Source organism: Triticum urartu, chromosome 3 (assembly GCF_003073215.2).
Source record: "Triticum urartu cultivar G1812 chromosome 3, Tu2.1, whole genome shotgun sequence".
NCBI lineage: Eukaryota > Viridiplantae > Streptophyta > Magnoliopsida > Poales > Poaceae > Triticum > Triticum urartu.
Window position 1 is genome coordinate 8,680,042 of NC_053024.1, and position 24,585 is coordinate 8,704,626.

Consider the following 24,585-nt stretch of genomic DNA (forward strand, 5'->3'; position numbering starts at 1 on the left):
ATATTCACACATGTATCATGTTTCCAGTTAATACAATTGTAGCATGAATAATAAATATTTATCATGATATAAGGAAATAAATAATAACTTTATTATTGCCTCTAGGGCATATTTCCTTCAGGCGGACGGCGACGGCATGGGCGGCGGACGGCGACGGCGTGGGCTCCGGGGCGGGGGCGAGGCGACGGCGTCCGGAAGCCTAGCGGCGTCGAGGAGGTCTCCGCGCGCGTCGTCGGGGGTGAACTGCAAGATGAAAACCAAAATTTTCACAAGTGTGCCTTATATACATGAAGCTTTAGTCCCGGTTCTTGTCACGGACCGGGACCAATGCACCCTTTTTGTCCTGGTTGGTACCACCAACCGGGACCAAAGGCCTCGTTTCAATAGCCCAAAGGACGGTAAACAGAGACCTTTGGTACCGGTTCTTAGCACTAACCGGGACCAATGCCCCTCTTTGGTCTCGGTTGGTGCCACCAACCGGGACAAAAGGTCGTGTGCTGGAACTGGCGTGGTGCGGTGCGATGTTTAGTCCCACCTCGCTAGCCGAGAGGGGCTCTAAGTGGTTTATAAGCCCTGCCGAGCCGACCACTTCGAGCTCCTCTCTACTGCAGGCTTACGGGCCTAAATCCACTCTCTGTGCCTGTGGGCCTACTGGGCCTACTGCGGGCCTGCATCCTGGCCCAAGTGGCGGGTTTCTAGTCATATGCAGGCCGTGGTGGCCCAGTAGGTGGCACTTTTTTTAATTTTTTTTCCAGTTTTTTTGCTTCTTTTTTGTTTTATTTATTTTATTTTGTTTCTACTTACAACAAAATACTCACTAGTTTTTTAGTTATTTTTTTTGTTTTAGGTAATGAAAATTATAAACTTTCTGTTAGTGCCATTAATTTTCCAATTTGAATAGTTTAAAATTAAATTATTTGAAATTTGTGTGAATCACTAGCTTGTGATTAACTTTACTATAAAAATAGATTTTGGAGTGATTCCTTTTCCTGCTATTTAATATTACTGTGTTTTATCATTATATTCAAAAACAATTTTTGTTATTATAGTTTCTAAAAAAAGAAATCTTTATGATAATTCTTTTTGATATTAAAGTTTCTAACAAAAAAGTTCTTTATGAAAATTCTTTTTGCTTTTAATGTTTTGAACAAAAAATACTTTGATAATTTTAGTTGCATAAATTTTAGTTTATTATTTTTTCTATTATAGTTTCATAAAAGTTGAGAGGGTTACGTGAAAAACTGGATGCACTTCGTGTACAAAACGAACTCCAGACTCTTTGTGTGTTTAAAATGCACCATTCAAAGCCACATCATCAATTTTCAACCCTTTCTGACATCATTTGTTATTTTTCATGCATTTACTGATTTTTTTTAGCTAAATGACCCTGAAATTGAAAAGCACTACAAATAAACTCTGAAAAGGTTGAAAGTTGGCGTATCATCATTTCACCCAAATAGCATGTGCTAAAACGTTAAGAGGGTTACAGCAAAAACTGGATGCACTTCGTGTACAAAACGGACAATCTCTTTCGAAGTATCAGGGTTTCATACGGAAACTCGTCTGTTACATGGATATTCTAGATCAAAGGCATCATCATAATGGTCGTGGAGAGAAAGTCTTCACTTTTCTTTGCTTCTATCCTTTGCTTATTGCGCCGTAACCATGGATAATCTTCATCGTTTGACAGGGTGCTTGGGTCAGCCTTGACTTTGAAGGGAGGAATTCCATGAAACTTTTCATAATCTTCGGACATGTCTATCTTACCCTCCACTCCCGTGATGTCTCTTTTTCTTGAAAGAACTATGTGGCGCTTTGGCTCATTGTATGATGTGTTCGATTCCTTATCTTTTCTTTTTCTCGGTTTCGTAGACATGTCCTTCACATAGAAAACCTGCGCCACAACATTGGCTAGGACGAATGGTTCGTCTGCGTACCCAAGATTGTTCAGATCCACTGTTGTCATTTCGTACTATGGGTCTACCTGTACCCCGCCTCCTGACAGATTGACCCATTTGCACTTAAACAGAGGGATCTTAAAATCATGTTTGTAGTCAATTTCCCATATGTCCACTATGTAACCATAATATCTGTCCTTTCCCCTATTGGTTACTGCATCAAAGCGGACACCGCTGTTTTGGTTGGTGCTCTTTTCATCTTGGACGATCGTGTAAAATGTATTCCCATTTATCGCGTATCCTTTGTAAGTCAATACAGTCGAAGATGGTCCCCTGGACAACGAGTAAATCTCATCACAAACAGTGGTGTCACCTCTGAGACGTGTTTCCAACCAACTGCTGAAAGTCCTGATGTGTTCACATGTAATCCAGTCGTCACACTTCTCCGGGTGTTTGGAGCGCAGACTGTTTTTGTGTTCATCAACATACGGGGTCACTAATGTAGAGTTCTGTAGAACTGTGTAGTGTGCTTCAGAGCAAGTATGCCCGTCCCTACATATTATTGAGTCCCCTCCAAGCGTGCCTTTTCCAGTCAGTCTCCCCTCATACCGCGATTTAGGGAGACCAATCTTCTTAAGGCCAGGAATGAAGTCAACACAAAATCCAGTGACATCCTCTGTTTGATGGCCCATGGAGATGCTTCCTTCTGGCCTAGCGCGGTTACGAACATATTTCTTTAGGAATCCCATGAGCCTCTCAAAGGGGAACATATTGTGTAGAAATACGGGGCTCGAAATGACAATCTCATTGACTAGATGAACTAGGACGTGCGTCATGATATTGAAGAAAGATGGTGGGAACACCAGCTCGAAACTGACAAGACATTGCGCCATATCACTCCTTAGCCTTGGTATGATTTCTGGATCGATCACCTTCAGAGAGATTGCATTGAGGAATGCACATAGCTTCACAATGGCTAATCGGACGTTTTCTGGTAGAAGCCCCCTCAATGCAACCGGAAGTAGTTGCGTCATAATCACGTGGCAGTCATGACACTTTAGGTTCTGGAACTTTTCTCTGGCATATTAATGATTCCCTTTATATTCGATGAGAAGCCAGTCGGGACCTTCATACTGAGCAAGCATTCAAAGAAGATTTCCTTATCTTCTTTGGTAAGAGCATAGCTGGCAGGACCTTCATACTGCTTTGGAGGCATGCCGTCTTTTTCGTGCAAACATTGCAGGTCCTCCCGTGCCTCCAGTGTATCTAGATCTTTTGTCTTGCCATACACGCCCAAGAAGCCTAGCAGGTTCACGCAAAGGTTCTTCGTCACGTGCATCACGTCGATTGAAGAGCGGACCTCTAGGTCTTTCCAGTAGGGTAGGTCCCAAAATATAGATTTCTTCTTCCACATGGGTTCGCGTCCCTCAGCGTCATTCGGAACAGATAGTCGGCCGGGACCCTTTTCAAAGATTACGTGTAAATCATTGACCATAGCAAGTACATGATCACCGGTACGCATCGCAGGCTTCTTCCGGTGATCTGCCTCGCCTTTGAAATGCTTCCCTTTCTTTCGACATTGATGGTTGGTCGGAAGAAATCGACGATGGCCCAGGTACACATTCTTCCTGCATTTGTCCAGGTATATACTTTCGGCGTCAGCTAAACTATGCGTGCATGTGTGGTATCCCTTGTTTGTCTGTCCTGAAAGGTTACTGAGAGCGGGCCAGTCGTTGATGGTTACAAACAGCAATGCGTGCAGGTTAAATTCCTCCTGTTTGTGCTCATCCCACACACGTACACCGTTTCCATTACACAGTTGTAAAAGTTCTTCAACTAATGACCTTAGGTACACATCAATGTCGTTGCCGGGTTGCTTAGGGCCTTGGATGAGAACTGGCATCATAATGAACTTCCGCTTCATGCATATCCGAGGAAGGTCATACATCCATAGAGTCACGATCCAGGTGCTGTGATTGCTGCTCTGCTCCCTGAAAGGATTAATGCCATCCACGCTTAAACCAAACCATACGTTCCTTATGTCACCTGCAAACTCAGCCCAGTACTTTCTCTCAATTTTTCTCCACTGTGACCCGTCAGCGGGTGCTCTCAACTTCCCGTGTTTCTTACGGTCCTCTCTGTGCCATCGCATCAACTTGGCATGCTCTTCGTTTCTGAACAGACATTTCAACCGTGGTATTATAGGAGCATACCACATCACCTTCGCAGGAACCCTCTTCCTGGGGGCCTCGCCATCAACATCAGCAGGGTCATCTCGTCTGATCTTATACCGCAATGCACCGCATACCAGGCATGCGTTCAGATCCTCGTACACACCGCGGTAGAGGATGCAGTCATTAGGGCATGCATGTATCTTCTGCACCTCCAATCCTAGAGGGCATACGACCTTCTTTGCTGCGTACGTACTGTCGGGCATTTCGTTATCCTTTGGAAGCTTCTTCTTCAATATTTTCAGTAGCTTCTCAAATCCTTTGTTAGGCACAACATTCTCTGCCTTCCACTGCAGCAATTCCAATACGGTACTGAGCTTTGTGTTGCCATCTTCACAATTGGGGTACAACCCTTTTTTGTGATCCTCTAACATGCGATCGAACTTCAGCTTCTCCTTTTGACTTTCGCACTGCCTCCTTGCATCAACAATGACCCGGCGGAGATCATCATCGGGCACAATATCGTCTGGTTCCTCTTGATCTTCAGCAGCTTCTCCTATTTCAGCATCACCGTATTTCGGGGGCACATAGTTGTCATCGTCCTCTTCTTCTTCGCTGTCTTCCATCATAACCCCTATTTCTCCGTGCCTGGTCCAAACATTATAGTGTGGCATGAAACCCTTATAAAGCAGATGGCTGTGAAGGATTCTCCAGTGAGAGTAAGACTTCGTATTCCCACATATAGGGCATGGACAACACATAAAACCATTCTGCTTGTTTGCCTCAGCCACTTCGAGAAAATTATGCACGCCCTTAACGTACTCGGAGGTGTGTCTGTCACCATACATCCGTTGCCAGTTCATCTGCGTGCATGATATATAATTAAGTGAGTAAAAAACCATTACACAATATCATGGATAGATAAGTGACCAAATTAATAGAAGTTCATCATCACATTAAAACCAAAGTACATACATAGTTCTCATTGACAAGCAATAATAAAAGTAAGAAAATTAGACAAGTATCTATCTAAAGTAAGAATTCTTTTCTTTCAGAAAGAAGATAAGAACAAGAGGCTCACCACGGTGGTGCCGGCGACGAGATCGGCGCGGGCGATCGACGGTAGTGAAGATGGGAATAGGACGTGACGGACCGCTAAACCTATGGAAATCTCGGGGAAAATGGAGCTTGGAGGTCGAGCTTCGAGAGGAGAAAGCTTAACTAGTGTGGGTCGGGCATTTCATCGAACACCTGATGTGCATAGGAGGTGAGCTAGAGCACCCAAATGCCCTCCCTTCGCCGGCCAGAAAAAACAGAGCACTGTGGAGTGCTCTGCTGCGGCGATGGGGTATATATAGGCAACTCATTTGTCCCGGTTCATGGCTGAAACCAGGACTAAAGCCCCCCCCTTCTGTCCCGGTTAGAGCCACGAACCGGGACAAATGTATGTGGTCCAAGAGCGAGGCCTATTGGTCCTGGTTCGTGCCAGGAACTGGGACAAATGGGTCCAGACGAACCAGGACCAATGCCCACGAGGCCCCGGCCGGCCCCCTGGGCCCATGGGTCACGTTTCATGACTGAACCGGGACTAATGGGCTGGCCAGGCCCGAATCAAAGCCCTATTTTCTACTAGTGGGGGTGTTGATGTTCATACCTTGCTGAGGCTGTGTGCTCGTGGGTATGCTCCCGGCCGCCTCTAGACGAAGCAGACTCTTTGGCCACAACATGACCCACCCATTGAAGGAAATATACCCTAGAGGCAATAATAAAGTTATTATTTATCTCTTTATTTCATGATAAATGCTTATTATTCATGCTAGAATTGTATTAACTGGAAACTTAGTACATGCCTGAATACATAGACAAACAGAGTGTCACTAGTATGCCTCTACTTGACTAGCTCGTTGAATCAAAGATGGTTAAGTTTCCTATCCATAGACATGAGTTGTCATTTTATTAACGGGATCTCATCATTAGAGAATGATGTGATTGACTTGACCCATTCCGTTAGCTTAGCATTTGATCGTTTAGTATATTGCTATTGCTTTCTTCATGACTTATACATGTTCCTATGACTATGAGATTATGCAACTCCCGAATACCGGAGGAACACTTTGTGTGCTACCAAACGTCACAACGTAACTGGGTGATTATAAAGGTTCTCTACAGGTGTCTCTAATGGTACTTGTTGAGTTGGCATAGATCGAGATTAGGATTTGTCACTCCGATTGTCGAAGAGGTATCTCTGGGCCCTCTCGGTAATGCACATCACTATAAGCCTTGCAAGCAATGCAACTAATGAGTTAGTTGCGGGATGATGTATTACGGAACAAGTAAAGAGACTTGCTGGTAACGAGATTGAAATAGGTATTGAAATATCATCGACCGAATCTCGGGCAAGTAACATACCGATGACAAAGGGAACAACGTATGTTGTTATGCGGTTTGACCGATAAAGATCTTTGTAGAATATGTGGGAGCCAATATGAGCATCCAGGTTCCGTTATTGGTTATTGACTGGAAACGTATCTCGGTCATGTCTACATAGTTCTCAAACCCGTAGGGTCCGCACGCTTAACGTTCCGTGACGATCGGTATTATGAGTTTATGTCTTTTGATGTACTGAAGGTAGTTCGGAGTCCCGGATATGCTCACAGACATGACGAGGAGTCTCGAAATGGTCGAGACATAAAGATCGATATATTGGATGACTATATTTGGACATCGGAATGGTTCCAAGTGAGATCGGGAATATACCGGAGCACTGGGAGGTTACCGGAACCCCCCGGGAGGTATATGGGCCTTTTGGGCCTTAGTGGAAAGGAGGGGAAAGGAGCAAAGGAGGCCTCCCCAAGCCCAATCCGAATTGGGAAGGGGGCCGGGCCCCCTTTCCTTCCCCCTCCTTCCCCTTCCTTCCCTCTCCTACTCCAACTTGAGAAGGGGGAATCCTACTCGCACCAGGAGTAGGACTCCCCCCTTGGGAGCGCCTAGAGAGGGCCGGCCCTCCCCTCCTCCACTCCTTTATATACGGGGGAGGGAGGCACCCCATAGACACACACAAGATGATCATTGATCTCTCTTAGCCGTGTACGGTGCCCCCCTCCACCATAATCCACCTCGGTCATATCATAGCGGTGCTTAGGCGAAGCCCTGCGTCCGTCGTCATGCCGTCGTGCTGACGAAGCTCTCCCTCGAAGCTCTACAGATCGTGAGTTCGTGGGACGTCGCTGAGCTGAACGTGTGCAGTCTGCGGAGGTGCCGTAACTTCGGTGCTGGGATCGGTCGATCGTGAAGACGTATGACTACATCAACCGCGTTGTCATAACGCTTGCGCTTATGGTCTATGACGGTACATAGACGATAATCTTCCCTCTCGTTGCTATGCATCACCATGATCTTGCGTGTGCGTAGGGAAATTTTTGAAATTATTACGTTCCCCAACAGTGGCATCCGAGCCAGGTTTATGCGTAGATGTTATATGCACGAGTAGAACACAAGTGAGTTGTGGGCGATACAAGTCATACTGCTTACCAGCATGTCATACTTTGGTTCGGCGGTATTGTTGGATGAAGCAGCCCGGACTGTTGGGGATATAACTATTAGGTATGACCCGCCCAGGAGGGGCCGGGTTATACCTATGAGTACTTGTGAAGCCCAAGACCAAGCTTGAAAATGGCGGTTCAGTTAAGGGCCCAAAGCTCGTAGGCGACTTAAGGCCCTTAGAGATAAACCGCCATATGTACATAACTTGTATTGTAAGGCAAGAATAGTTAAGAGACTGAGCCGGACACTGCTTATCAGCCGGTCGGGACTCTGTGAGCCACTGGGCATCGACCTCTGTATATAAAGGGACAACCCGGCGGTGGTTCAGGGCAACTAAGGTCAGATCGAGAGCTAGGACAAGCGATTTCGCTCCCTGGTACTCGAGACATAAGCAATCCCACTCAAAACTGGATTGTAGGCTTGTACCTTCACCGTAAGGGGCCGAACCAGTATAAAACCCATGTCCTTTGTCTTGATTAACCCCTTTAATCTTTCTAGTTGTGATGGCTCCACAACTAAGTCCTCTCACTAGGACATCTGACGTGACAATTCCACGACAGTTGGCGCCCACCGTGGGGCCAGCACACGGTGGATTTGAGTTCCCGAAGGGCAGCTTCGAAGGGCTCAAGGGATACGCTGTGGGCTGGATGACCAAGAGTTGTTGCGGTAAGCTCTACATCAACGACGCAGGCTGGGGCCCCGAGGCCGGTTCAATTGAGTACGGTTATCGGGTCCCCTTCGGCGGAATCCACGTCATCATCGGAAAGATCGGCGAGCCGGGCCCGAAGCCGGACATCTGCACCGACCTCGTCGAAACGGCTCAGCGTGTGAGACCCGCCCGGGCTCTGCTGGCCGTGAAGCGTGCCTTAGTAGGATGCATCCACGGAGGACTCTCATAAGGATCTGCATCTGGCGTTGAGACGGCCAACTATTTCGATCGTGAGTCATCCATGGGTGAGACGGATTCGTTGTATCAACTGCAAGACGGCGTGCTTGGGGGCTGTTCCGATGGCAGTAGTATTCTGGACCTCCTTGAGCCGCCAAGAAGAGTTGGGATGTTCATGGATGGCACGCAACCCATTCAAAACTCTAGAACTGCGACAGCAATAACCTCCGTGTCAGCGGCAGCCGGGGTAGGAGGCCCTGTGCGCCCGCCGGCTCAGGTGCTGATGGATCTCATGGATAAGATGACCGCTCTGTTAGCCGCTGCGGTCAACCCGGTGGATCAAGCTCAACATGATGCGGAAGTAGCACAATTAAAACAATATATTGTGCATACTAAGGAAGACCTGGCAGCAGAAGATGTTAGGATGACCGCAGAGCGGGCGGCTCTAGACGCTCAGGCTCAGCGGATTCAGGCGCAGACTTTCCGGCTCACGATGGGTCAGAATGCATCCAATGAGGTCATGTGGAGGAGGTACCACAAGACTCAATCTCGTCTGCCTCCGGTTAAAGATCCTCAAAACCTCTTCCATACACCCAGTGCAGGGCCCAGTAACCGGCCGGAGATAGACCGGGTTGCGGCACCCGGGGCTGGAATACCGGTTCAGCCACGTATGATGGAACCTCCATGGATGAATACCGCTCCGCCTCAGTATATACTAACACCACCGGGTCATTATTCTAACCCGTTGGAGAACATGATTGCTGCGGCGGCATCACCGGAGACTCTCCCGGTGGAGGGCGACTCTCCGACGGCGGTTGAAACTCGAAGGGTCAGAGAGCTTCTTCAAACGGCTTTGGCACAGCAGGAGGCGTACTCGTATAGCCGAGACATGATTCATTAGATCCCTCGTCCAAGCCGGAGCCCGAGTTATAGCAAGCACATGGATTCAGCGGCCGTTTCAAGCAACGCCCGGCGCCGTAACCAGCCAGGCGGGCATGACCCGGCGCGTGATGGAGCTCTTAATTTGGTTGATCAGGACAAAATACGTTAAGAGGCTGAATGGGCGGCTCAGCAGGCGGCTCAGCTGGCGGCTTACCAGCCTTTTCCGGTTTGTCCGACAACTTCTATTGAGGCGGGTGCGACCACTTGGACCGGAGGTGTCCCCTGTCTGGTGCCGGCTCTGCGTAACGAGCATTTGCCCAAGGATTTCAAAGGGCCCAGAAAGGTGCCTAATTATACGGCCGACTTGCAGCCTGGGGCATGGATTGAAAGCTACGAGATGGCTATGGAGTTACTGGAGGTCCGTGACGCTGCGATGGCCAAGTACTTCACCATGATGTTGGATGGGACTGCTCGCACTTGGTTGAAAGGGCTACCGCCCAATTCCATCTGTTCATGGGCAGAGTTAAAAGCCCGGTTCATTCAGAACTTCAAAGATACATGCAAGCAACCCATGTCAATTGTGGATTTGACTAATTGCAAACAGGAGGAGGGTGAGTCCACGACCCGTTGGGTGTGCCGTGTCAAGGCCATAATAGATTCGTCTGATAAGATGGATGCCGACTCTGCAGTCTTAATGTTGGAGAAAAATTGTCGTTTTCAGCCTCTGAAGATGAAGCTAGGGCGGCTCAAGTGCGATTGCAATGACATGGGTGAGCTGATGGCGGCTCTGGTCAAGTACGTCGACTCTGATAGTACCAAGGATCCCGAGTTTAACGATGAAAAGACAGGGAAGGGAAAAAAGTATGCCAACAGCAAGGGCCCTCAGCATAACCCGACAAATCAAGGAGGCAATAATAAGCGTAAGGCAGACGGTAGCTTGGAGTTTGTGGCTAACACTAATTCGCAGGGCAACAATCAACAACGTAAGGGGAGACCACCTCCTCGGTCCGGTGGGTCAAGCCCCACGCTTGAGCAGTTATTGAATGAGCCCTGTCCAAGGCATGGCACTCAGCAGAACGAAGCCGGCCACTCACATATGGAAGGACTGTACGATCATGAAGGCTTTCAAGAATTCCAATATGTTCGACGGTAATCATGGGCAGGGCGGTGGCTCAGGTGGCGGCGGCTTTCAGGGCCCGGGCGGCGGTTCAAATTCCAATTTTCAAAACTCTCAGGGTAATCAAGGTGGTTATAACTAGCAATCTGGATAGGGAGGTCAGCAGCAGCAGCAGGGTGGATACCAGAGTCATCCAAAGCAACTGAATAGTGGAAAATATCATGTGTTTACCACTAGTTTGTGCAAACGAGATCAGAAGCTTCATAAGAGGGCTGTGAACGCTGTTGAGCCGGCCGTTCCTCGTTATTTAAGATGGTCTGAGCTACCTATTCTGTGGAGTAGGGAAGATCACCCTCCCCGGGTTGACAATCCGGGTCACTTGGCCTTGGTGGTAGCGCCTCAGGTTGGTGGATACAAGTTCACTAAGGTGCTCATGGATGGAGGCAGTAGCATTAATATCCTCTATTATGAGACTTTTCGCCGCATGGGTTTGACTAACAAAAGTCTCAAGACTTCCAACACTGTTTTTCATGGAGTGGTTCCTGGTAAGTCGGCATACCCAGTGGGTAAGATTGAGCTGGAAGTAGCCTTTGGAGTTGAACATGATTCCAGGGCTGAGAAGCTAACCTTTGAGGTGGTCAAAATCAAAAGCTCGTATTACGCCCTCTTTGGACGGCCGGCATATGCCAAATTCATGCCATAGCCGTGTTATGTTTATTTGCAGCTCAAGATGCCGGGTTATAAAGGCACCATCACGGTGCATGGGAGTAGGAAGATAGCCTTGGAATGTGAGGAAGGCGATGCTGCTTATGCTAAATCTGTTTGTGCGACAGAAGAGTTGAATTTCTACAAGGACAATGTTGACCCGGCGGACATGACATCTTTGAAAAAGCCAACCACAGAGCATGAGCCGGTAATGAAGTTTAAGTCTGCCGATGATACTAAGCTTATTGATTTTGTTCCAGGCGACTCATCTAAGCAGTTCAGTATTAGTGCCAATCTGGATCCCAAATAGGAAAGCGCGCTCGATGAGTTCATCTGTGAGAACCTGTACATCTTTGCATGGAAGCCTTCTAACATGCCGGTTGTACGGAGAGAACTCGCCGAGCACACTTTAAATATTGATCCAAAGTTTAAACCGGTCAAGCAGTTTCTTCGGCGGTTCAATTAGGAGAGGCGTAAGGCCATTGGTGAGGAAGTGGCCCGGCTCTTGGCGGCCGAGTTCATTGTTGAAGTTTTTCATCCAGATTGGTTGGCTAACCCGGTGCTGGTGCTTAAGAAGAACGACACTTGGCGTATGTGTGTGGATTACATGGATTTAAACAAAGCTTGTCCGGCAGATCCCTTTGCTCTCCCTCGTATTGATCAAATCATTGATGCTACGGCGGGTTGTGAGCGTTTGAGCTTTTTGGATGCTTATTTTGTTTATCATCAGATCAAGATGGCAGTTAAGGACCAGGAGAAGACGACTTTCATTACTCCGTTTGGAGCATTCTGCTATGTGTCTATGCCCTTTGGACTTAAGAGTGCCCAGGCGACTTATCAGCGGTGTGTATAGAATTTTCTTCACAATCAGATTGGGTGTAATGTTCGTGCTTATGTGGATGACATTGTGGTGAAGTCCAGAGAGAAAGAGACCTTGATAGATGATCTGAAGGAGACCTTTGATATCTCCGGGTTTACAAGATGATGCTTAACCCGGCCAAGTGCGTTGTTGGTGTGCCAGCAGGCAACCTTTTGGGTTTGCTGGTTTCCAACAGAGGCATTGAGGCTAACTCTGAGAAGATCAAGGCAATCACCTCTCTGGCTAAACCGGCGTGCATCAATGATGTTCAATGTTTGGCGGGTTGTATTGCTGCTTTAAGCCGGTTCATAAGCCGGTTAGGTGAGAAGGCCATACCACTGTATCAAATGATGAAGAAGACAGAAGACTTCGTCTAGAGTGACGCTGCTAACGCTGCCTTTGAAGATTTGAAGAGACAGCTAGCTGAGCCGCCGGTCCTTGTTACTCCCATTGATAAGGAGCCATTATTATTATATGTGGCTGCTAACGCACGGGCTGCCAGTGTGGCCATCGTGGTGGAGCGCAAGGAGGCTGGCAAGGAACATCCAGTTCAACGGCCAGTTTATTACATCAGTGAGGTGCTGATTGAGTCTAAGCAAAGGTATCAACATTGGAAGAAGCTCGTTTATGGGATATTCATGGCAAGCCAGAACCTTAAGCAGTATTTCCAGGGTCATCCCATCACTATGGTCAGTTCTGCTCCTTTAGGAGATATCATTCAAAACAAAGAAGCCACAGGACGAGTCGCCAAGTGGGCCATTGAACTTGGGCCTCATGGTTTAAAATACGTGCCACACACTGCTATCAAATCTCAAGCACCGGTGGACTTCATCAACGATTGGACAGAATTGCAGATGCCTGAAGAGAAGCCAGGCAACACATATTGGACTATTCACTTTGATGGGTCCAGGCAATTGGAAGGCTCGGGGGCTGGAGTTGTTTTAGGTTCCCCTCGAGGTGACAAATTTTACTATGTGCTACGGTTGATGTTTCCCTGTACTAACAATGCAGCTGAGTATGAGGCCTTGCTTCATTGTCTCCGGATGGCTAAGGAGAGGAATTTAAGCCGGGTAAGGTGCTTTGGCGACTCAGATTTGGGGGCTCAACAAGTCTTAGGCAAGTGGGATTCCAAGGATCCTCTCATGGTGGCTTATCACCATGAAGTTGATGCCATTGCTGGACATTTCAAGGGTTACCAATTGGAGCACATTGACCGCCGAAAGTACGAGGCGGCTGATGCCTTAAGCCGGCTGGGCTCTCAGCGTAAGCCGGTGTCACCTAATACTTTCTTGGATATTCTACATAAGCCTTCTGTCAAGTTACCTACAGAGGAAGACTTGGCTATTCCTCACCCGGAAGCACAATTGGTGGCGGCTCTTCACGTCATCCTAGATTGGACAATGCCATAATTGGCTTACATGACCCGGGGTGAGTTTCCTGAGGATGAAACCTTGGCCACACAGATAACCCGGCGGTCTTAGTCAATGACAATTGCCAATGGTGAGTTGCATCATCGCAGTGTCATTGGGGCGTTTCAGCGTTGTGTATCTCCTGAAGAAGGCCAAGAAATTCTATGTGGGATTCATGAAGGGGATTGTGGCCATCATGCCGGGTCAAAATCCCTTGTGGCCAAGGCTTTCCTTCAAGGATTTTATTGGCTAACGGCTCATGCTGATGCAGAGGATCTGGTCAGTAAATGTGACGGTTGTCAGATGTTCTCGAGACATGCTCACGTACCGGCTCAAGAATTGAGGATGATTCCAATTACTTGGCCTTTTGTAGTTTGGGGGCTTGACATGGTTGGGCCTTTCAAAAGGTCCAAAGATAAAAATACCCACCTCTTGGTGGCGGTTGACAAATTTACAAAGTGGGTTGAGGCAGAGCCAGTTAGTAAGTGTGATGCAGCCACGATGGTTCAGTTCATGAAGAAGGTGATTTTTCGCTTTGGCTTTCCACATAGCATTATAACTGATAATGGTACTAATCTGTCTAAAGGCGCCATGGAAGAGTTTTGTCAACGTGAGCATATTTGACTTTATGTTCCGTTAGTAGCTCACCCCCAATCCAATGGTCAAGCTGAGAGAGCCAATCAAGAAATCTACTCGAGGACGCGCTGGAATTAAGCTTGGGGATGCTGATACGTCTCCAACGTATCTATAATTTATGAACTATTCATGCTATTATATTATCTGTTTTGGATGTTTAATGGGCTTTATTATGCACTTTTATATTATTTTTGGGACTAACCTATTAACTGGAGGCCCAGCCCAAATTGCTGTTTTCTTGCCTATTTCAGTGTTTCAAAGAAAAGGAATATCAAACGGAGTCCAAACGGAATGAAACCTTAGGGAGAGTTATTTTTGGAACGGAAGCAATCCAGGAGACTTGGAGTAGACGTCAGGGAAGGTTCGAGGTGGCCACGAGGAAGAGAGGCGCGCCCGCCCCCCCGGGCACGCCCCCACCCTCGTGGGTCCCTCATGGCTCCCCTGATCGACTTCTTTCTCCTATATAGCTCCATATACCCTAAAAACATCGAGGAACACAATAGATCTGGAGTTTTGCCGCTCCAAGCCTCTTTAGCCACCAAAAACCAATCGGGACCCTGTTCCGGCACCCTGCCGGAGGGGGGATCCCTCACCGGTGGCCATCTTCATCATCCCGGCGATCTCCATGACGAGTAGGGAGTAGTTCACCCTCGGGGCTAGCTGAGGGTATGTACCAGTAGCTATGTGTTTGCTCTCTCTCTCTCTCGTGTTCTTGAGGTGATACGATCTTGATGTATCGCGAGCTTTGCTATTATAGTTGGATCTTATGATGTTTCTCCCCCTCTACTCTCTTGTAATGGATTGAGTTTTCCCTTTGAAGTTATCTTATCGGATTGAGTCTTTAAGGATTTGAGAACACTTGATGTATGTCTTGCCGTGCTTAACTGTGGTGACAATGGGATATTCATGTGATCTACTTGATGTATGTTATGGATCAACTTGCGGGTTCAATGAACTTATGAATAGGGGTTGGCACATGTTTTCGTCTTGACTCTCCGGTAGAAACTTTGGGGCACTCTTTGAAGTACTTTTGTGTTTTTTGAATAGATGAATCTGAGATTGTGTGATGCATATCGTATAATCATACTTGAGGTGACAATGGAGTATCTAGGTGACATTAGGGTTTTGGTTGATTTGTATCTTAAGGTGTTATTCTAGTATGAACTCTATGATATATTGAACGGAAAGAATAGCTTCGTGTTATTTTACTATAGACTCTTGAATAGATTGAGCAGAAAGGATAACTTTGAGGTGGTTTCATAACCTACCATAATCTCTTCGTTTGTTCTCTGCTATTAGTAACTTTGGAGTGACTCTTTGTTGCATGTTGAGGGATTGTTATATGATCTAATTATGTTATAATTGTTGAGAGAACTTGCACTAGTGAAAGTATGAACCTTAGGCCTTGTTTGAACGCATTGCAATATCGTTTACGCTTTTATTACTTGTTACCTTGCTTTTTTTATATTTTCATATTACAAAAACCTATATCTACTATCCATATTGCACCTGTATCACCATCTCTTCGCTGAACTAGTGCACCTATACAATTTACCATTGTATTGGGTGTGTTGGGGACACAAGAGACTCTTTGTTATTTGGTTGCAGGGTTGCTTGAGAGAGACCATCTTCATCCTACGCCTCCCATGGATTGATAAACCTTAGGTCATCCACTTGAGGGAAATTTGCTACTGTCCTACAAACCTCTGCACTTGGAGGCCCAACAATGTCTACAAGGAGAAGGTTACATAGTAGACATCAAGCTCTTTTCTGGCGCCGTTGCCAGGGAGGTGAGTGCTTGAAGGTATATCTTTAGATCTTGCAACAACATATGTATGTATGTATATATATATACGAAGTTAAAGTTCAATTAATATTCATATGAGGATGATGATCAAGGCATAGGCAGACCTACGATACAATGCGTGTAGTTTTCTGAATGAACAATATAAAATAAAAACTAAAACAAAACAAAACCAAAATAATGAAGTTTTGTAAGGAAAAATGAATTAGTAGCGATGATATTATACTATAAGAAGAAGAAAATGAAACAAATAATGACAAAATTTGCACAAAAATATATCTTTTTAAAAAATAAGCATATAATAGTGATTTGTTTTTGCAAAAAAAAAGTTTCATAAGCAGGAAGAAATTAGTGGCATTGGTATTTTATCCTTGAAGAAGAAAGAAAATGGAATGAAAACTAAAAATAAATCAAAATGATAAAGTTTTCTAACGAAAAATGAATTATTGGCGTTGGTATTACCTTTCTAGAAGAAATAAAATGAAATAAAAAATAAAAAATGACAAATTTGCACAAAATTTACATAGAATTCGCCCTTTAGGAAGAAATAAAAAAATAGCACATAATTTATTGCACTTTTTTGCAAGAATACACATATAAGAGTGGAATTTCACAAAAAGAAGTTTTCCATTGGTATTACCCGTTAATAGTAAGTAAAATAAAAATAAGGACAAATTTCCACACAATTTAGACAGAAGTTGCACTTTTTTTGATCATATGCAAGAACAAACATATAATAGTGAAATTGTCGCAATAATAAGTTTCAGAAGAAGGAACGAATTTCTGGCATCTATCAGAACTAAATCCAAAATCAAAAGAATGAAGTTTTCTAAGAAAGAATGAATTGGTGGCATTGATACCCTAGGGCAGAAAGAAAATAAAGAAAATGTCAAAAGGTGCACATAAGTTACACGAAATTGTGTTTATACAATATGTAAGAATAAGCATAATTGTGATATTTCGTAAGAAGAAGTTTCCTAAGAAGAAATGAATTAGTGACATTGGTATTATTACCCTTAAAGAAGAATGAAAAATAAATAAAATATAAAAAATCAAGATCAAAACAATGAAGTTTTCTAAGGAAGAATGAATTATTTGCATTGGAACCCTTTGCGAAGAAAGAAAATGGAAAAATAAACTTTGAAAAACATGTACACAACTTTGCACTCAAATTACACTTTTTAATATGCAAAGAAAAGCTTATAGTAGTGCAATTTTCACACTCTAGCGTAATTTACACACATACCGTATAATACTTGTCTGTATACATTTTGACTAACCCAACATGCCAAAAATACCCATATAGAAAGAAAAAAAACTGACTAAAATAAAACTAAAAGCAAAAGAAAGAATGCATACAAAATAAGGAAATGTGTAATTTGTTTCAAGCCCAATAGGAAAATCAACTTGCCCAAACCGAGGTAGGCCAAATATCCTGCCTGAGAAAAAAAAAATCGGCTTGCCCCAAATAGAGGCAAGTCAAAAATCAGCCTAAGAAGCCATGAAATAACAGAGAGAGAAAAAAATGCAAATCTTGACCAAAAAATCAAGGATCAGAAAATCAACTCACTTGATTTTAAAAATCGGACAAATTATACATAGCTAAAGTCTAGGAGAAAAAAGCATGTCACATGTGCATTGGCGAGACTCTTTTTATTCAAGATGGTCTAGACAACAAATGGGGTGTGCAATCACATTGTGAGCGCCTCCCCGTCCCTACCCCATCATGGCACCTATGGAGCTCTGATTTGGACGAGGAGTAGGTGGTGGAGGGCTCGTGTGGCCTCAAAGACGAGAGATTTGGTCGTCAGACTACCATTCCGGAGAAGAATGAGGTGGTGGAAGAGTCGGGGTATTGGGGATCTCAAGGAAGGAAAATTGTATGGGTGGGAAAAACTGACTTAGGTTTGATCAGTGGGTCCCAGAAGTGAGGTTAGTGAAACTACACTCTAGTTCCATAAATTGGTCTACTCTTGAGCAGTCAGGGAGGACCACAAGTCAGTGCGAGCACATAACTAGACAGTGGCCAGGCTCTTTAACCTCCATGGCTAGCAGTCTAGACTTCAGATGGTGGCAGCGAAGTTAAGAACAAATAAAAGTGATTTTACACGATGTCTGTAAATTTTAGGGGAAGTTTTTTAAGAGCTACTGTTTTGTACAAAAAAAAAGACAAATATGCATTTTCCAAAATGGGCCGACAGTTTTTTTGTTGGGCCAGATTTTTTTTTGAAACTTTTAAAATGATTTTTGATTATTATTTTTAGAGAAAGGGCTCCATGGAGCCTAGCCTCCAAAAATTTGCACTAGTGTTTGGTTGGGTTTTCTCTTGGCTTTTCCAATTTGCCTTATAGGCCAAAAAAGAAGCTCCTATTTAGGGGCTTTAGACTTTGATTTTGCATAGAATCAAAAAGGCTTTCAGTTTAAAAGCAGAAAAACAAACCTGCTCCACCCTAGCTTGCCTGGTTTCTTATGGTTTCAGCCGTGCATGTATATTTAGCTGTTATTTCTGTTTCATTTCTTGCAAAATACATATGCACAAAAATGCTCATATTTGCAAGATATGCCAGTAGAACAAAGCATCATGCAAGATACTCCCTCCATCCCAAAATAAGTGTCTCAACTTTGTACTAACTCTAGCATAAAATTGTACCAAGGTTGAGACACTTATTTTGGGACAGTGGGGGTATAACAGAACGGATGCATTGTGCAAAGCATAACTCAGCTAGTACAAAATTTGGACAATCATTTGGAGCTTGGTATTCCAACCACCTCATGTGAAAACCTGCTGCGAAATCACTCTGTGATACAGAGTAAATCATAATCATTTGCAAGGAGAAAGAACATGAATCGAACGTCTACATTTTGGCCCAATCATTCTTTTGTGTAACATTAGCACCACACACGGCGGTTCTATGAAAATCAAACGAAACATTTACCACCTACTAGTAAAATGTAACAAAACCATCCTCTGCATCATCATATGAACAACAGGAGAGAGCGAAAAATTCCCATGTCAGCTTTTTGCCAACGCTGATGAAACAAGCAGTGTGTTCAAGTACTGCACCCGCAGGTAATGAACAACTAACAGACCTCAGCTCAGACAGTTTGTACTTGGTGCCTACTGGTGCCTAAGCTCCCGTCCCTAGTAAACACCTCAGCAGCAGCAGCTCATCATATAGCTGGATCTTCTAGGTCGGCAGTGGACAGGTTATTGATTTGTGGATATGCTGCCTTTTCGCTCAGCTGGTTTTGAGCCCAAATCAACATCTTCAACAGGCTAGGGAGTTTTGGATCTGCCAATATAAACGCAAAGATCAAGGATCTTCAATAAAACAAAAACTCTAGCACAAGCATGCTAGCAGTTCGAAAGAGCCCAAAGTCCCAAACACAACGATAGTTTCATTCTGCTTCAAATGTATGAAACGGCAACCGAAAAGCAGCACTGAGATGAAAAGTTTTAGATTTTTGTGTAGTTAATATGAATCTTATATTAAAAAAACTTGAGAAGATTCATCCTGATTTCTTTCAACAGCACATCTCAAAAGATGTTTAACAAGTAGTATCCCTACGCAGTTATTTCACCAATGTGAATCAGTGTTTTCTATATTGACCGCTGGTCACACATGATAAGCTTAAGGGCAAACTGTTTTGAACATGGCAGTACTTGCTTATATGAAGTACTAATGTTAAGTCAGGTGACCTTCATCTAAAAAAAGTCAGGTAACCTTCTGGTATATTTAGTTTAAATACACCATGTTTTTGTGCATAGTTCTAGAATAAGAAATACACTTGACAGTCTGATCCCTTTTTCTACCAAAAGGTAGCTTATTATAAAATAAGAAATATGGTATCATATCATATGACACAGGCATGCAGGTACACTTCAGTGACAATAAATCGTCAAAAAGATAAGCAAATAAAAAGGGTATCACATCATATACATGTGTCTGCAACTTAGTACATACCTTTCTCATGGCTTTGGCTTGTAAGGATGGCGGCGTTAACTTCACTTGCTGTCTTCAAACGTTGAGAAACATCCAATAGTTCCCCGTATGGGCAGTTCTTTACATCTTCAAAAACCAAAAGTGCTACTGTTTTCTCTATTTCCTCGAGAAAGGCTATCTGCAAAATTTCACAGACCAAAAGGTCACAGAATGCTCTTAAATGCAGTGGTATTAACGGGAAAAACTAGCTACCAGGAGGAATTGCGTTGTGATTGATATAGGTTCGAACCCTGACTCTTAACCAAGGTAAGGGGGATAATTTTTTTTTACTGAAGATTACATTTTCTTCGCCTCTTGGTGCAAGTTCTTCTTGAGCAAACTCCAAAGCTTCATGTATTTTCCCCACACGAATCAACTCTATCAGCTTTTGTTGCTGCAGATGGAAGTATATTTCAGGATTCGTATCCAGAATCTGCATGTCATAAGTCGAGTCAGGATATGAAGTCAAAATTCAACGAACCCCACTGTGAAAAATGCACAAATGAACCCTCGGCTTTCTAGAACTAACACAAAACTTCACTCGGCAGTATACAAACAATATAAATATACCACCGGTTGAGAAAACAAGCAAATGTAGTTTTCTCAATCAAACATAGATGCAATTTCTGATACGCATATACCTAAGCTACACATAGGAAAAGAACAACTTCTAACAAAAAAACAAGCATGGTCCAAAGACAAACCACATCTATCACCAGTATTGGATTAACAATTTGGTCCACCGTGAAATGTGAAATTAATTATTGTTACATCATTGCTCACCAGCAATACATAATGGAGAACACAGAATGTCCTTGGCACATACAGGCATACAGCAAAGTACCCAAAAACTGCCAAGATAATCGTCCCTCCTCCATTCTTACTAAAACACTAAGCAACAAATGCATTTTTTTTAAAGAAAGGGGTTTCCCCCCAGCCCCCACTTTTATTATGCAGAGACCAAAACCGGGCACAGGTGCAGTTTTCTCAATCAAACAAAGATGTAATTTCTGAACCGCATATTCCTAAGTTCCATGTAGAAAAAGAACAACTTCTAGCAAAAAGCTAGTACAGTCCAAAGACAAACCACATCAATCATTGGTACTGGATTAACACTTTGCTCCACTCTGCTATGAGGTATTATTTCTCTTATCTGAAATTGATTGTTGCATACAGGCATACAGCAAAGTTACCCAAAACTACCATCCCCAATCTTACTTTTCAGATACTCCCAACACCGAAATACGAAGTGAAATTGCAAGCAAGAGACGCAGAATCGAACCGTGGGGTTGAGATCGTTGATCTTCTCGATAGCCTCCTGCACATTCCCCGACTGAACCGCCTTCTTCACCTCCATCCGGTCGGTGATGGTCGCCAGGTCAATCTCCGCTGCAACACAAAAATCGCATCAATCAGACCTCACTCCGTGCCCAATCCATTAATCTCAATCACACAACGGGAGAGCAAGAGGGGCTCGATTGTGTGCGAGCGCGCGGGCAATGGCGTACGGTACGTTGGGTGCCGGACTCGACGCGGAAGCGGTCGGCGGCGTCGACGAAGCCCTCGGTGACGAGGAAGTTCATGACGAGGCGGTTCATGTCCTCCTTGCGGATCTTGACGTCGCGCAGCTTCCCCTCCCACTCCTCGCGCGTCACCACCTTCTTCGAGGTCGCCATGGGGCGCGGGGGAGGGGTTGACTGCGCGCGATGAGGGGAAGAGGGGGACGGTGACGGTGGCGACGCGCGCGATAGGCGGAGGTGTTTGGGGGAGGGGGGCGTCGGCGGTGAGGTACGGCGCGGCGGCGGGGCTAGGGCAGGCGGCCCTGGGCTGGGTTGGGTTGGTAGGGGAAAACGATGGAGGTTGGGTTGGTAATTTAATTTTCTTTCAGATGGTGGGCTGGGCTGACTACCTGGACTCTGACTGACCTTTACACGGTTGGCAAGCTTTCTCCTTTGTTTCTGTTTTTTTGCTATTGCTTTTCTTCTTTTATTTTCTAGCTTTCCTTTCTCTTTATGTTTTTATAAATTTTTATTTTTATTTTTGTTGTAATTTTATTTGTTTAAATTCATTGCTTCAAAATTGTTCAGCATGTATTTGTTTTAAAAAAACAATGCTATTTAAACAATGTTTATTGTGTATTTTTTAAATGTTTATAATGTATAAGTAAATTTTTCATAGTGGTTTTAAAAAATATAAATCATATTTAAAAAATTTCCATAGTGTATTTTCAAAAAAATGCAACCATACAAAAGAAGGTTTACTTATTGTATTAACAAATGAGCGCCCCATACAAAAAAGTTTATCGTTCTTTTTAGTGTCCATCACGTATAAAAAATTTAAACATGTATTTTTAATGTTATTTCCTCTCTTCTTATTTGTCCATGCCAGGTATTACATGTGCTTGCTGTGATGGCAAGGGTAAAGTACTATCCAGATTGAAGGTACGGTTGCCAAATCATGTATACCCCCTGTATTTTCCTTCTGAAGTTACATTAAAAATTTAGATACGTGTCTTTGAGCTAAAGAAGTGTGAAAAACTTTGGGTCTTTAGGAAACGATCGTCCAAGCCCTTGTCTCAGACCGATCTGGTAGTGTCATGCTTGAGACTATCCTCGGAGATCAAAGGCGTAATTCAACCACACTGGGGACATCTCGGCTCCAAGAGCCTATCTTGGTTGGAGCTTGGTACATCTGGTGGCAGAGAAAGAAAGTTGTGAAGGGCGAAGGTGTGATAGGCGGAGGGGTCTGGGGGAGGGGGCGGGGTTGGGGCGTCGGCGGTGATGTACGGCCCGGCTGTGGGGCTAGGGCAGGCGGCGGCGGACTGTAGAACCGCCTCGGCTTGGTTGGGTTGGTTGGGGAAAACGATGGAGGTTGGGTTGGTAATTTAATTTTCTTTTAGATGGTTGGCTGGGCTGACTGCCTGGACTCTGACTGACCTTTACACGGTCGGCAAGCTTTCTCCTTTTTCCTGTTTTTTCTTCCCTTTTTTTGCTATTGCTTTTCTTTTCTTGTTATCCTTTCTATGTGTTTATAAATTTTATGTTATCTTTGTTCTTATTTTATTCGTTTAAATTCATTGCTTTCAAAATTGTTCGGCATGTATTTGTTTTAGAAAAAATTCAACGGGGTTATTCAATGCCTATTTAAAGAATGTTGATTGTGTATTTTTTTTAATGTTTATAATGTATAAGTAAATTCTCATAGTGGTTTTATAAAGATATACATCATATTTTAAAAATGTCCCGTACAAAAGAGGGTTTGTCTTGTTGTATTAACAAATGAGCACCCCGTACAAAAAAGTTTACCATGTATTTTTTTAGTGTCCATCATGTATAAAAAGTTTGATCATGTTTTTTTTTTGTATGTTATTTCCTATCTTCTTTTTTGTGTGTTTGTATCAGATTTTGGCCCAGTGGTCAGAATGCATCAACCAGACTGAAGTGCTTGCCTCCTTATTGGTAAAGGAGGCAGCGGTATGAGCCTATAGAACAGATCTTGTTGAAGTAAGATCATTTATTTCCTATCTTCTTATTTGTCCATGCTAGGTATTACATGTGCTTTCTGTGATGGCAAGCGTAATGTATTGTTCCCAAATCATGCATCCTTCGTGTATTGTCCTTCTGCGCTTAAATTGAAAATTTAGATACGTGTGTTCGAGCTAAAGAAGTGTGGAAAGCTTTGGGTCTTCAGGAAAGCGATCGCCCAAGCCCTTGTCTCGAGCCGATCTAGCAGTGACGTGCTTGAGAATATCCTCAGAGATCAAAGGCATAATTCAACCACACTGGAGCATCTTGGCTTCCAAGAGTCTTATCTTGGTTGGAGCTTGGTAAATCTAGGGACAGAGAAGGAAAGTGTAAAGGGCAAAGGTGTGGCGACTCCTTCCAAAACAACACTCGCCATACATGCGACAACGGCCAATTATGCAGGTTCGGGGAGTGGGACCAGTGTACCTGCTGTTAAATGGTCTAAACCTGCTCAAAATCTTTATCAAATGAACGTGGATGCATCCTTCATAGAAGATGGAACCGGAGCCACAACAGCGGTTCTTTGAAACTACCCGGGTGAGGCTCTTGTTGGGTCAACAACTCTCTTTAAGCATGTGGTTGATGCCGTTGTGGAAGCTTTGCGTTGAAGAATGGTATGGAGCTAGCAGACCAGTGGGGATGCTCCAGTATTTTCTTTGAATTTGATTGTCTTGAGATTTTTCCAGCATACAAGGAGGAAGTTGATATCTCGAGTTAAGTATTGGTTCCGTCTCTGACTCTCACTACCCAAGGGAGGGGAACAAGGTGGCACACAAGCTTTCTAGGAATTCCTAGGATTCTAATTCAGTAATTTCTTGGGAGGGTGATCCCTCGCAGATATATCCTAGCTGAACTTTTTAGTGATGTAACAATTATTCGATTTGAATAAAGTGTGCCAACAGGTCAAAAAAAAAAGATATGGTGTTCAAATTAATTAATAGTGTGAAGAGTGACCTGAATTCAACGCTGGGTATTTTCACGAAAATTTATATACTAATGCAAAACAAAGTCAAATTTATTTCAAAAAAACTTATGAACTTTTCTTTTGACTTTTGTAATTATTAATAACTTTTTCTCATATAGGATGTATATACACCCCGGAACCAAATGATATTGAGACCTTTTACGGTGCATCAAATCAATTTGGGCCGCTAATTTCTGTGACTTG

General features: G+C 44.1%; 1 protein-coding gene across 1 annotated transcript; it reads right to left on the reverse strand.

The window, feature by feature from the left end:
* Nucleotides 1-18,748: 18,748 nt before the first annotated feature.
* LOC125547586 (protein GID8 homolog) lies at nt 18,749-21,735 on the reverse strand. The gene is made up of 5 exons (XM_048711407.1): nt 21,407-21,735; nt 21,176-21,282; nt 20,195-20,326; nt 19,876-20,032; nt 18,749-19,203 (listed from the first exon to the last, which is right to left on the reverse strand). Exons 1-5 carry the CDS (start codon nt 21,567-21,569, stop codon nt 19,082-19,084), a joined length of 681 nt encoding a protein of 226 aa, XP_048567364.1. The 5' UTR covers nt 21,570-21,735; the 3' UTR covers nt 18,749-19,081.
* Between the last annotated feature and the right edge of the window lie 2,850 nt (nt 21,736-24,585).